The 15326-nt window shown below is 44.4% G+C and overlaps 1 protein-coding gene across 1 annotated transcript in view; it reads right to left on the reverse strand.

Moving 5' to 3' along the window:
- Positions 1–4530: 4530 nt before the first annotated feature.
- ADAMTS14 (ADAM metallopeptidase with thrombospondin type 1 motif 14) overlaps positions 4531–15326 on the reverse strand; it is a 127498-nt gene continuing 116702 nt past the window's right edge. The window contains exons 18-22 of the mRNA XM_025193858.1: positions 12467–12599; positions 11593–11800; positions 10047–10176; positions 8960–9070; positions 4531–5671 (exon numbers count right to left, since the gene is read on the reverse strand). Of these exons, the coding sequence (XP_025049643.1) occupies positions 5040–5671; positions 8960–9070; positions 10047–10176; positions 11593–11800; positions 12467–12599 (1214 nt within the window). The 3' untranslated portion in view covers positions 4531–5039. The remainder of the gene's footprint in view (positions 5672–8959; positions 9071–10046; positions 10177–11592; positions 11801–12466; positions 12600–15326) is intronic.

A 15326-nucleotide genomic window follows, 5' to 3' on the forward strand; every position in this document is an offset into this window, starting at 1 on the left:
TACAAATGGATCCTGGTTCAAAAAAAGTTGAGAACCACTGATATAGACCATTCCTTACCACCGCAGCCAGCTGCCACAGTGCAGAAAACCACAGCCACCACAAACACTCAACATTGATGGGTTTTTTGCCTTCTGAATTAGAATATAAAATGGGCACAAAAAAGTAAAAGGCAGCCAAGTCAGAACCATTTTCACTGTTCTCCACTCCTCCCAAAGGGCTCAATGGGACTGTTTTGGCTGGTTTCACACATTATTGTTTGTTTCAAGGTTTCTTCTCCTTTTGTTCCTCTGAAAAACCTGGTGTGTATGACTTGCCATTCACAACAGGGGAAGACCTTTTTGCAAATGGATTTAAAATTAAAATTCTAAAAGCACTAGCCAAACAGTGGACAATAAGCGGAATATGAACCAGCAGTGTGCCCTTGTTGCCACGAAAGTTAAGAGCATACTGGGCTGCATCAGTAGGAGTGTTGCCAGCAGATCAAGGGAAATGACTATTTCTCTCTATTCAGCAATGGTGAGGACACATCTGGAGTACTGTGTCCAATTTTGGGCCCCCCACTACAGAAAGGATGTGGACAAATTGGACAGAGTCTAGCAGAGGGTGACAACAATGGTGAGGGGGCTGGGGGACATGACTTAGGAGGAAAGACTGCTGGAACTGGGCTTATTTAGTCTAGAGAAGAGGAGACTGAGTAGAGATTTAATAGCAGCCTTCAACTACCTGAAGGGGGGTTCAAAACAGGATGGAGCTAGACTGTTCTCAGTGATGGTAGATGACAGAACAAAGCAACAGTGCCAAGTTGCAGCAAGGGAAGTTTAGGTTAGATATCAGGAAAAATTTGCTCACTAGGAGAGTAGTAAAATACTGAAACAGTTTACCCAGAGAGGTGATGGAAGTTCCATCTTTGGAGGTTTTTAAGACCCAGATAGACAAAGGTTTGGCTAGGATTAACTAGTTGGGGATGGTCTTGCTTTGAGCAGGGGGTTGGACTAGGTGACCTCCTGAGGTCCCTTCCAACTCTGATTTTCTCTGATTCTATGATTCAGACACATAGTTTCTATTTGCAACATAACCTGAGGAAAAGTGACCCTTCTAGTCTCAGGCATGGATAGACAATCACGTAGAACCTAGTACTTGAAAATGCTGAGTACCCCAGAACACTGTCCTCAACAGTGAAGTCAAGAGATCAGGACTCTCAGACCTTTGCAAGAGGCATGGGATGGATTGGATCTTTACTAACCTCAAACTGACCTTCAGTTCCAAGTGGTTTGCAGTCCAACATCTGAGGAATACTACATATCAGCTGTTACTAACAGCCACGACAACTCACAAGTCCCAGCTCTGGTTCCACTGCAGATATATGGAGAATTTTCTGTCTGACATAGGTGAGAGCAGAAGCAAGCCCATGATTAATACAAACTTTGACAAAATGATGTCATTCTGTGAAAGATGTGGAACTGGATTCACATTCCAGTATAAATCTGCTAAATCCTGACATTTTCTTCAGAACCCTCCTTAGAACCTGGTATGCCAACAATTGTTCCCACATGATTCTCAATAGCAATAATCCCTCATTGTTTTCCATCTGGACTGTCTTGACTCATTTCTCTCTCTCTCTCTCTCTCATCCAAATTAGCTCCTGACCCTAAAAAGTGCCAAAAACTGGCAGGATTTTTGGAGAGCCTCTAGTTCTCCCCAAAGTCACTGAGACTTGAAGGCATTCTTCCCTTCTCTGCAGGGCTAAGTACAGACTTAGAACTTCTGGGACAGAAGTTCAATAAACTAATTTAAATTAAATTAGTTAAGTCTGATACTATATCTATCCAGGTTTATCCGAAACCAGTTTTGGCCATTTTGAAAGTGATTTATGTGCACTGAACTTCTGTTATATTACAGATTTGAACCAGTTTCTGATCACTTGTACCGGTTTGTATGTAACTTCTGTCTCTAGTGCAGATATTCAGTACCTTGCATATCTTCTTCCTGTTCCTCAGTTTTGCCTGATTTCTATGGCAGCAGAAGCAGGGATATTGTGAGAATGCACTGGTAGCCTAAGGATAATGGACTCCATATAATTAAACAACCATTTAAAAAAACCTTGGGGCACCTAGCTTCACCCCACAATGAAGAGACAGGAATGTGTTACTAGTCCCTATGTTCAACCTCCTTTCAGCCACATTTTTAAAGCTATATACTGCTGGTGGGAATTACAGACTATGAACGTCATATCTTGTACAGCAAGCCAAACTCTGCCTGCATGTCAGATAAGTAGAAGGTCTGAAGTTGTCCTATAAAAAGCAGGATTCAGCCATGTGTTTCTAAAGTCCTGTGTAAAGGTATAGAGCTCTGCATCTTACATTAGTGTGTTCCACTCTCCCATGCCATGAAAGTGAAAATCTACAGGTGCTAGCTGTTTTCCTTTCTCCTTTACATCTGGTTGCAATATTTATGCCATTTTCTGCCTTTTTTAATCAAAGCAAAATGACTTAGTCCTTCTCTGTGATCTGTTTTCCTTAGTAGATACTACTGGCATAAGCTCAGACATGGTAGTGAGGATAAATAATTGGAGACTGAGGTATTTTGGTACAGAGACAATTGTTACACTTACGGGGAGGCTTTTAGCAAAATGAAAACAGTCACAAGGGCTACCCTTTGATATCCCAGAAGGCTCTGTCCATCACACATTACCAGTTACTAGCTCCAACTCCCTCAATGCACTCACTGTGCATTCAAAATATTTGTGAATTAAAAACCAAATTTGTAGCCACAAGATATGAGGCATAAGCTTCTTTTCCCTATACCTGGCAAACAGGAAGACTGTGGGAGGCTAAAGAGGGAGAGAAAGAATCCATAAAATGAAATGGGGTTGAAATTCTTCTGCCCTTACTCAACTCTTCTGAAGGCTGAGCTGGTCCTGGCCCCTGCAGTGATGATGCTGTGCACTACCCAATACATAACTTCGCTGTTTTGGCACACAGCACACACTTGGTATACAACCAGGGAAATGGGCCTTGAGGACATGCAAGGAGCAGATATAAAGGAGAAGGGTCTAAAGCTCAGGAGTTTACTACTGGAACACTGGACCTGGTTACCAGTTCAAAGCTGGTTCAAGACAATGTTGAATAGAAGTGTTTTTAAAATAAATGTGAGGTGTTTACCCCCGTTCTTAATGGATTTGTGCTCACATTACCACTGATTCCCATGTAAGAAGTCTCAACACAGAGACCTTGGAGTGAATGGGTCTGGAGACCAAGTTATACACTGTCCCACTCCAACGAGGGTTTAGACACAGAGAAAAGCAGTCCCATAAGGCTTATTCTAATGCATCCAATACCATGGTTGTCCATGACCAGCAGTCTTTCATTAAAAAGGGAATAATATAAATATTTGATCAGGATGCAAGAAAGACACCTCATTTATTCCATTTCCTGGCACGAAGCAATTCTCAGGGGCCTCCTGTGCCAGAGACAGTTCCCTACAATAGAAGAAATTAGCAGCTACCAGAGGTGTCAGACCCATTCCTCTTCAGTAGCTCAGTCCCCCCACATAAGAGAAGAGGAAAAACAAGAGCATATATAGACTGTGAGAACCAAGAACATGGCCACTGCCTAAGGACACTTTCATGGTATGGGACACTGAGTGCCATATAATTGAATGACCATTTCAAGAGCTTGGAGCCACTGGATCCTTTCCCTGACTACCCAACAAGAAAGAGATTAGGGCTTGCCTATAATTGCTATTTTCAGCTTCCTTTCAGACACATTTTTAAAGCTATGGACGGGGCCTGAGGCAAAACTTGGGCAGTTTTAATGATACCCATGTTAACTACCTGATGATAAACATTCACTCATTCTTGCTCCCATCCCTGTTGTTAGGAGAGTCCCTGATCTTCTCCCCAAGTAAATCTTAGGTTTTTCATGCACACCTGGGTCACCACTGCACTTTTCCCCACATTGACTGGGACCAGCACCTTACCGAACAGATGTAGAAGACAAACTCTCACCCCCACAGTCAAAATTCAAATGAAGAGTAAAGCGTGCTGTGAAGAGCCAAATGTCTCTAATCAAACTGTTCTACACACAGGCTACACAGTTCCTTTAGAAACAGAAAATGTGTGTCTCATATTTAGTTAATCCCTGATTCGCTCTGCAAATAACACCCCACCCAACCCAACCCTCTCCCCATTCTGTCTGTTCTTACTGGTGACTTTCCTTGCCATTGCCACACTAAATAGACCCTGCAGACACACATGCAGGCCACCAGCCTCCAAAGGGTACCCTATACAGATGGAAAGGAGGCTATAAATGCAATATAAGTAGCCCAAGGACCACACACTCCCCTCCCCTCCACTCCAGGGAAAGCAAACACACCACCACTTGCACAATGCACCACCCCCACCCCTCTCCCCAGCTGGATCAGACTGCTGATAGCCTATCCCCCTGCCCTGCTTTTTGCATAGGGTCTCCCCAGTTCATATGTAGGGAGTACAAGTCAACATGGCCCTCTGCTCTGCTTTTCACTGAGGTTAAGAATAGAAAAATATATTTGCAGCACCATTTCCCAAAGGATTTTGGGGTCCACTGTGGCCCTTGATGCCTGGAGAATAGCAGCCGATGAGTGAGAACTGAGTTGAGGAGTAAAGATCCTTATCTGGCGTGTTTTCTTTTATTGCTTGAAAAAGCCTCTTGGTAGCACCTTGGAAGGAAATGGCCCCCTTTACCTCAAGCTGCACTTGGAAGTAACCAACCCCAGGTTACTTTAGCTGTGTGAGCTCAGCCATTGTTTGTGGTTGACACAGTAACCGGTGCCATTTCTTCCTCTGATCTTCTTTTTTTTTTTTTTTTTTTTGTCGATAAAGAATTAAAAAGTGCCACAGCCAAAAAAATTATAAAATGAAGCCATTTTTCCTGTAGTTTTTTTTTGCTTGCCTGTTTGTTTTTCAAATGTGTATCTCACTGATTCCCGAAAGCAGCTCAGAACCATGGCAGCTCTGCCCCTGTAAACTGTCGGAGAGAGAGACACTGGGAAAACCATTTCATGTCACAACAGGGGAAGAGGTCCTGAGAGTGCCACTTGGCTGCTTGGACCCTGTAGTGTCCCTTCGCTGCTGCACTGCACCCTGGGAAGGAAAAGAGGACTCACTTTCACTCTGCACAACAGCAGAAGTTTTGCTCAAGGCAGTAGGGAACCAATGAAAAGCAAGGCTGCCTGAGAGCTCCCCAGAACTCTGCCCTGCTGCAGCCTGCCGGCTAGGAGGTAGTAATCTTGAGGTGTCCACGTATGAAGTACCACTGACTGCAGTGCCCCGAGAATGGGTGGCAATATTAGCCCAAGCGGCTCCATGTGCAGCTGAACCTTCCATACTGGGAGGCAAAGCATAAGCAGCCTGGGATTTATCTGTCTCTTTGGCAGCCCTGCCTTCTATCCTCTGTGGGTGGTTCTGGACAGTAGGATGAACAGGCAACGCTGGAATGGGGCTGGGAAGGATGGTGTCGTCCTGCAATCCAGTCTCTAAAGCACCTTGGCCTGTGCTGGGCGGCAAGCTGGTGGCAGAAACCTTCTTACCACAAGACTCACAGCAGAGTTTGTTGTAGCCAGGGATGGAGCAGTAGCGAGCCAGAACTTCCATCTGGCAGAATATGGACTTGTCTCCAAGGCAAGGCTCCTCTGAGACAAGAAGAGTTATAGACAAGACAGTGAGTATCACCCGGGTCTATAATGATGATGTACACAATGCATAATCAAATAAATAACAACCTCAAATTACAGGATATATGGTTTTTACATTTTCCCACAAAACTACTTTCAGAGTGAAATCTCATTACATTTGGCATCATGCCCTGACTAGAGTCAGCCAAAGATCAAAAGATTCAAGGGGTTTTTTTAAGTATCCCAAACTGGATAGTTATCTGACTATCTCATATGTCTAGACCTTGTGAAAACAGACTTTCTATTTTGGGGCATGTCAAATGCACTTGTCTGCTCAGAGGAAGGTGTGAGAGAGGTACAAAAATATGACTGCATTTAGAAAAAGAATGTGCCATCCCCAAAGGTATCACTTCACAGTATTAAGTTATACCCATTTCCAAACAAAATCAGGGAGTGCAGAGATGAATAAAAGTTTTCTTAAATGAATCAAAATGGTGAAATGTTTGGCCCAGGGGATTAACCATAGGATGCAAGACCTCTCACCATTAGGACATCAGCTCAAAAAGGAAAATAATTTAGATAAAGTTTACAAACTCCAGATGCAGCCTACTAAACATTTTTACTTTTGTGATTATTGTAATGGACAACAATTAATTGTAAACATAGCAACTAAATATAAGCAAATGACTCTGTCCTGTTTACTTTTGTAAATGAAGTTAGTCTGGATTCATATTAATAGAGACATCCATCCATTCAAAAAGCTAAAGCAAAACTAGTGGAAGCCTGCTCTCCCCACCATCCCAGCCCCATGTCAATAGGCCTCTACAATGTTAAGGGGCAAACATTTTTAGGAATGAGAAATTAATTTATTCATTTAAGGTCTATTTCAAAGCCCTTCTAATATCCAGGAAGTCCTATTCACTTGAATGGAATGACTCCCCAGTTTAAAGTTATGTATGTACTAAAGTGTGTTGCTGAATTGACACTTGGGCTAGGCTCCTTGTCTTCCTCATTTCTGTAAAGAAGCAAACCGACTTTTGGGATCATATTATCAATAAAATACCAAGAATACCATTTGGTCTGTTCAGCTATTGACATTTGCCCAATGATTAATTGAGACTACCAACTTGAGAATGGCCATTCAATAACAACCTTCTATCACTACCTGAGTCAGATTTTAAATAATGTGAAGTTATGCATTCCCTCTCACAATAGCCATCTGTAACAGAGGGCCCTTCTCAGGGCCGATTTGCCTTTGGCCCGCCCACCTGTTTCTGGGCCGATCGCCCACCTTCTCACCCACCACATCTTGATGATAATTAAATTAAGATATTAATTAGGCAGGAGGCTGCCCATTTCTTGCCCCAGTGCCAGGGGGGCGCTATCTGCGGCTCCGTTCCTCCCCTACACCATGGTCCAAACCTCGCAGATGGCATCCACTAGTTGTTAATCTCACCGGCCCCACTCTGGGCCCCAGAATCCTCCAGTCTGAACCCCACCTGGATCCCTCCACTTACGTGGCCTACTCCGCCCTCATTCGGGGCTGCCTAGCTCCCTGAGTTGTTCCCCCTTGCGGGTGTGGTTCCCCCGGGTTCTTTGGCCATACTGGCCCTGGCCTTGCCTCCAGGCCAGTCAAAACCCCAGGCCCTCAGCTCTGGGTGTCCCTCACAGTGGGCCCCCGGCCCTCTGCCCCTTCCACTCCTGGCCCCAGCATTGACCAGTCAAGGGATTTCAAGTCAGGCTTTTGAGGGTATAGCCCTTTCTCTCTTGGGTCCGCCTTCCTGACCCTTCTATGGGGTAACCCACCTGATTGTGGGAGCTAGGGTTATTAAGGCACCACGACCTGCCTTTCACCAGAGTGGCAACTGGCCTAGCATTTCCTGGGGGCTCCCACACCACTGGGAGGCCCACCAGGCCACCCACTCCTGGCAGGTCATGCCCAGGACCAGGAGCCTCCAGCCCATCCCCTACAGCTCCTGCCCTTACCTCCAGAATCTTGCATGCAGCCTTGCAGCCAGGCAATGTTACTGCCTGGCCTGCCAGCAGTGAGCTGTTCTGGTTATATAGACGGCCAGAGATCTAAAATATGGCTGCCGCAATCAAGCACCTGCTGGCTGCTTGGCTGAGTCCTTAAAGTGGCAGGGACCAACAGTGCCCTGCCACACCATCCCATTTCTTGCTCCAGCATACTTAAAGGCAAGGAAAAGGCCATCTGACCTAGCAAGTTACTGTCCTTTGAACAATGTTAAGGCTTTAAAATCCATGACTGTGTTTACAAAGGGGAGAAAAGGGGGAGATGGAGAAAAAGAAAAAATACTCTGGGCAAAAAACACTGGAGTTTGGTTAAGAGAGAAGTCTGTATCATGATGGATCCCCTCAAGTGAGTATTCCAGCAATGAACAGTTATAATTCTGATCCAGAATTGGGGGACTGTTTTGGAAACAACTACTCTCCTTTATCCCTTGCAGTCTCCTTACACTTCCCCCTCTTGCACCTCCCAAAAGCATGGTGTCAAAGCCAGAAATCAGACTGGTGTTATCCCTGTGGAATATGCCAGTGATGGTCCAGGATCACCAGGAAGGATTAAGAGAAGACTGAAATGAATGTGAAATGGGGGAAATATGGAGATGATGTATACAAACAAATAACAGTAACCAACATTTTCCTAAATAAAGACCTGATGTCCATTATGACAGACCAATTCAATAGCATGTTTTCATCCTCCTAGGTATTAAGTCAATCCTTGCAGTTGAAAGGCCACTAGATGGCATCCCTATTTCAAGGTTAGAAAGAAAAGTGAGCAAGGACACAAAAGTGACTTGAATTTTCAGAGGGAAACCTCTGGAAAGTCTGGGCAGTAGCATAACTGAGTGGGGGGCATAGTCCCAGACATGGCCTTTGTGCAGGAGAAGAAGAGTGGGGTGCAAAAATCACCGCTGCTACAGCTGCCATTTAACCACCTCACCTCCCACCACAAACAGCATCATCCACAATGGGGAAGATGGTAGAAAAAAAGAACAAGGCAGGGAACCTATACCTCATTACTCAAGGAGTTGTTTTCTCAACACTCAGTTCAGGGGAGTGTTGAACAGTAAACTGCAGAACCAAAAAGCGTGGTAGTAATCTATTTTCCGCTGTTTAGTTATTTCCGCACCAGAAATACATTTGATCTTGGAAGAGGAGAACAGGAATGTTGGTGGTTTATAAACTTTTTACAAGCAGAATCTTCTCCTGTGTGATTCAGGTTCTCACTTAAGCAGTGAGCAAAAAAAGACATGTCTGATTCTTATAAAGAGGATTACTTACTTGAAGATACCTTGTTAACGGGATTTTTGGGCCCATCCTGTGGCACCCACTGTACTTTAGGAGTCACATGATCACTGTTGTCAGCATTCTCTGTAATACTTAGTTGCTTTCCTGAATGTGGAACAAGGTAAAAAGTGTTGTCATCATCATTACCTAATAAGAAGCATTTCCAAAACAATACAAGAGGGGAGGAGGTATCCATGCAATACAGACTTTTCACCTCTAAAGGAAGAAGTCAAGACTTAAAAGTAACTCGTGTTTTGGGGTGCCCCAGTTTTTGAGTGTTTAACTGAAGACACTTTAAAAAGGAAAGTGATTTTCAGAGAGGTTTTCAGAGAGCTTTCTTTCAATCAAACCCTTATAAGGAACTTCAGGCCAAGTACCCAAAAGCCTTTTAAACATCCTGGAGTTATATTAAAATAAATGTGCTGGTGTCACCTTAGTCCCTAACTATTGATATCACAAAAGTACTCAAAAATGTTATATGACCCCTAGTTAAAGAAAGGACAGAGACTGAAAAAACAAGGGTTCTATAAGTCCAGGTAATGACTATCCCATAGGTTAATCTTTTCTTTGCTGGTCCTCAGGGTCACTTGCTGGGCTTCCATGATTTAATCAAGAATCCTCTGAGTCTGAAGGAATGTAAGGGCTGAAGCCCAGATACTTAAAAGTATTTAGGTGCCTAACTCCCATTTCAAAATATGAGCTGTAAGGCATGAAGACCTGGGCTTCACTGACTATAGTACAGTCAGAAGCACAGCAGACATAGCCTCTCTCAACAGGGGAAGCAGCTGTTTTAAATTGAGACAAACTGGAATAATGAATACCCACTATTTCATTAAATGGATTCCAAATCTTTAACATATATCTGAATCTTTAGCATATATATTGTAATAGCTTCTCTCTAGGCCTCAGTAAGTCAATTATTTCAACGTCTATAGCCTTACAACCCAGCACAGCTGGTCTAAATAGGTGTAAATGAATGGAAAGGGGTCCAACTTACTCCACCTTACTGCTCACTTCTGACTTTGGCTCCTGACTGACTGCAGGAGCGTCTGCCCCAGTGAAATTTCACCTTCTCTCTCACCTGGGCATACCGGCATTTTGCAGACTTGGATGGTTGCTGGTTTCTCACCCTCACACTGACCAATGCTGTTGTCACTGGCTTTGCATACCACCTGGCGCTGCTGGATACCTTCTCCACAACTTACTGAGCACTGTAGCAAACCATCAAGGAAGGAGAGAAATGCATCGGTCAGTGATGGAGGAAAAAGCAGGGAGGGATGTATTGAAATGTATCTCATATGGAAAAGGGCTACACAAAAGAACATTGTTTGCAGCTGTGCTGTGCACCTCTCTAAGGTCATGTATGTAAATGTAAACAAATCAGCATTCAAATTGCTTCTTGTGAAATTTATCCTATGGCCGGGACACTGCTAAAACTTTCAAGATGACATTCATCCCTATATGATAGAGATATTCCTGCCTTCTCAAACACTTAAGGTGAACTAAATGCCAAGTATTTTCAAACATGCACTCTTAAGGTAGTCACTGGTCAGCCTTTAAAAAGGACTTCCTTCCCCCCCATCCCTACTCTGCCACAAATTTCTCAGCTCTCCAGTGTGGGGACAGAGGTATTTATCCTGCCCACTTCCACACACTGGTCTGCCTGTAAATAGATTACATGGAAAGCTACTTTACTGTTATTTTTGCACAAAGCCTAGCAATAAATGCCATCAGCTGTCCATGCTATTATCTAGTTCACTAACTCATGTGCTCCTTCCATCAACACATAACAAATATATTCCTCTCACAGATCTCAGCCCTTACAGCCTGGTCCAATGGGAGTCTTCCCATTAACTTTGCTGAGCTTTGGATCAGGACCTTAGTGCAGGGGTGGCAAACTCACCCAGCCCTGCAGGCCAGATGTGGGTTACTGAGCTGATCTGTTGGTCAGACCAGGACCGACTCCCCATGCAGCACATATGGTGCCAGGCCCAGCCTGTGTGCCATGCAGCAAGCATCATCCCTGGGCTCAGTGTGCATAGAGCATGCATGGTGGCAAGGGGCATGTGCTGCCCATGCCATGCAGACTGGACTTGGCACTGCAGGCAGCCTGGGTGGGGGTCAGTCTAGGGTGCCACATGCAGACTGCACCCCAGGCGCCCTGTGCTTCCTTGGGCTTACTCCCTGTGCTATGTGCAGGGCATGTGGTGCTGGGTCCAGCCCATGTGCCACATGCAACACACAGGGCTGAAGCATGGGGTTAATCCAGTAACCCTCAGGCTGTGTGTTTAACACCCCTTCCTTAGAGTAAACATGTCTCCTCACAATGTGACATGGGGAGTGTTGTTTGAACATCCTTCCTAACAGTGAAAAGGCTCTCAGCAGCTTCAGAGCAAGTGATATTACCATGTAAAAACTAGAGTTGCTCAGCCAGGCTGCCTGCCACCAACAAGCCCTGTTTGGTGGGTGTAGTTTGGCAGTGAAGGCTATGCAGAGGTACGAGCAGCTGTTTTCAAAGCGAGCATCAGGTTTGTGAAGCGTTTTGGAGAATGTAGATCCACAGACCTTGAAATAAAGCTTTAATACATATTTGTCCTGTGCTTATCACAGAAGCTGAAGGAACTCACCTGGGACCAGGCCCCAGTCCTCCATTGGGCTGGACAGGGTAAGCGGTTGCAAGGCCTGCGTGTGTCAGGGCGCTCTCCTGTGCAATACTTGGTGTGCACCGTCCGGTTCGTGCCATTCTGGAGGTGTTGGACACACTGCACAACCCTCATCTGAATGCCCAGCTTGCCACAGGATTTGCTGCAGGCTCCCCACTCTTCTGCCAACCAGCTGAATAATGAAAATACCACTCCGTCAGCTTGTTGAAGGGAAGGACTTTCTGGTTGGCAGAACCAGAACGGTAAGATCTCTCTGGAACACTGAGATCCAAGTTGTATGAAGGTGAGGTCTGTGCTTTGACATTACCACTTGCAGCACAGTCTCCAAACTAAAAAGTTAGATCTTCAGATGGTGTGATCAGCCCAGCACCACTGAAATCAATGAAACTACTTGATTTGCAGAAACTGAGGCTCAGCCTAGATCTAGGACCCTCAGGGTCTTCTAGGACCCTTTCTATTCTAACACATTTCACTCAAGTAGGCCAAACAATGGGTGGTTTGTCTTGGTCCCTCTCAGAGCTTGCATAATCTGCTAGGTTATGTTTTCCAAGACTTGCATTGTAGTCAATTCCCTTCCAAATGTCCCCAGATTATCTGGACAGGGCTGTGTCACCTAGATGTTGTCACTTTAGAGGACAGGGAAAAGTATTTAAATTAATACAACTTCACTCTGCAATGCCTCTACCTCTTTGTCTTGCAAGGGAGGAAGGAGAAAGGCTAGCTATGGCACTACTGTGGGAAAATGACGAGACCTTCTTTTCTTAACCCTTACCACTTTCATGCAGGCACTAAAAAACCAGCAAGAGGAAGTGCCATGAAGGTAGGGGAGAGAACTTACATGGGCTGGGAGCACTCCTGCAGGTTACATCGCCTCCGGATTGGCTTGGGCTTCTTGCCATTATCACAAAAGTTCCGATGCACCATCCGATTATCACTTTTCCTCCGACAGCCATACTTGGTGTACTGGATACCTGAAGGAACCAGATCAAGGAAGATACACAAAGGGTGAGGGAACTATTAGTATGATCAAGACTTGGCTTAGAACTGCAATTTCACAACCAACAGCTGGACTTCCCTAACTAACTAGCTCCTCCTGCTTTTCACTATGACATTTGCATTTTAACTGTGGAGCTCAGCATTTCATAGAAGGAGCTTTAATGCAGCCACACAATGATTCCTCCATGCTATAAGGCACAAAGGTATAAACACATTTGTAGTCAGCAAGCAGATGGTGGGAAGATATTGCTACTAAGTCAGAAATACCCTCTGATACCTACTCCTGCTTGACCTTTAGGAATTATGGCAAATGGGTAATACCATCAATTCATCCCTGTAGGTCTGGGGCCAAATTCTTGACTGCATCCAAGTTCTGTTCTAGCAGGGAGTAATTCCAATATAAGCCACAGGTATAAACTCTTTGGAGACTATGGAGTGCATTTAGCAGATTGTCCCCTTAGCTCCAGTTCATATTATGGCTTTCAGTGAAAAGAGCTGAGTGGGCCCCAGCCCAGTTTAGTTCCCCCAGTAGAAAAAAATCCACATCATAAAAACAACATTGCTACCATTTGGCAAACTGGCTGCACTTACTTGGGAATAGACTCTGCCACTTTATTATGGCAGACATCTATTCACTCTGTGACAGAAGAATACAAGCAGCCTGAGCTGCTTGCACACTCCAACCACCCCAGGCAGGTGTTCTAGGGGCTTGAGAGCCCCTCAAGCCCCCAGAACACCTACCCAGCTCTGCATGCTTACAGAGAGGCACCCCAGGGAATCTCACCAAGACCCAACCCCAGCAATCACTGGAGCAAGTCTGGCTGAGTGGGGAAAGCCAATCATGGGGATGGATCTGGCTGAGCCCAAAACCACATCCAGAGATCACATCATCCCTTGTTCCACACCACCAAAGGCAGGACAAGGGACAACGTGCATTTTGCCCAGTAAAGCAGATCAGCGGTGCTGAGACACATCACAGTACAGCTGATCCACTTCATTTAGCAATGTCTGTTTCTAGCCAAAAAATAATACTTTCAGTGATCCTACTTAACCAAGTCCACAAAACCTGCTAGTGCTTCTAATGTGGGCAAATCCTACATTTGTACATAGAAATTTGTACCATATGCAGAATTACTTCTTTTAAGTGTGCAAAATCCATTCAAAATTATGTATGCATAATTAAAAATGCATGCTGAAAAATTTGTCCTTGTGCATATAGAGTAAGGCTGTTTCAAAGAAGGCTTGGCAATAATTGTTCATATCTTTATAATGGATGCTCGCATTACCCTGCATTAAATCCCAGGTTCCAAGAATCCACAGAAATCATAAGCATGTGAAAGCATAGAGACTGCATCAAAGCAGATTTAGAAATGAAGTACATCAGAATAGTGCAAAGGAAATTTGACTCTCTCAAAATTTATCTCAATTTATCTCAAATGAGATAAGATTAAGGCCTGGAATTGCTCAGGAAGAGGACTATTCAGATATTTAGAAGCCAGGGGCTGATGGGATTCTTCTAATGTCCTATATGTCCAAGATATCTGAGAGCTACACATGTGTGACTATGTAGTAAGACAAAAGGCAGGTTAGATTTGCATCTTATAGACTAACTAACTCAGAGCTGTATTGCATAAGCTTTCATATGGAGAGAACTTACTTCATCAGATGCTGTGAAGTAAGCCCTGTGCTTACAGAAGTTTATACTGTATATCTCTGGTGTGATTAGTGTCAGGGTTCAAATTACACTTTGACTGTTGGGGAGGGGTCTGCAAAAAAATGAAACCAGTTCATTGATTAACAAGTCCATCTAAGTGAAGGAGCAATCCAATCAGAGATCCCCCCCCAGGTTATGATTTTCAAATCTTACAGGTGGGGGGTCTCATCTCTTGGGGGCGGGGAGGGCTCCGCCGCCCCAGCTTCCCCTTAATTCACACCCTGATTAGTGTATAAGGTATAAATCTACCCTGCCTTCTGCCTGACTTCAGACTATCATGGCTAACTATTTCTCAATGTAGTAAGAAACATAAAAGAGAAAGAGACCTCCTCCACAAGCCTTGGAGCACTGCGACCAGCTCTTGAGAGCCCACTCATAGGTGTCCATCTCTTCAAGAAGGACATTATTGTTTCCAATCATAGGCAGCAAGTCCTCATGGATGATGTATTTATACATCAAGCTGCTCATAAATTCATCTTCCTGTGGGATAACCTGCAATCAAAGGGATAAAAAACAAGGAAGGGGCAGTGGGAAGAGAGAAAGAAAAAATGAAAAAGTGGGAAATAGTGCAAGAGATGGGAGGAAAGGGATTAGAAAGGAGAAAACAAACAAGAAATATAATAATTTATCACACAGATACATAGCATAAAAAAGTAATGGAAAAGAAAGTAGAAGAAAGAAATGAAACCAGAATAGCAGAAAAAAAAAAAGAGGAAAAAGAGCTGATATGAAGAAATCCTGATCCAATTGAAATTTTTCATCCAAAATGATCAGAAGGACCATAAAATGCACAATATACACAATATACAGTATATACCCAATATACTCTGTGTTCTACCTCTTGGCACTGTGGCAGGCCAGTAGGGGATGCTCCTGTGCTGAGCCACCCACCTCACTGCACCCCACCAAAAACCAACCTTCGAGTGCCTCCCCTGGGGTGCCTAGGTCTGGCCAACTCCCTTCCTGGAGCACACCAGCAAGCCTGGGG

This window comes from Alligator sinensis, unplaced genomic scaffold (assembly GCF_000455745.1).
Source record: "Alligator sinensis unplaced genomic scaffold, ASM45574v1 scaffold641_2, whole genome shotgun sequence".
NCBI classification, from domain to species: domain Eukaryota; kingdom Metazoa; phylum Chordata; order Crocodylia; family Alligatoridae; genus Alligator; species Alligator sinensis.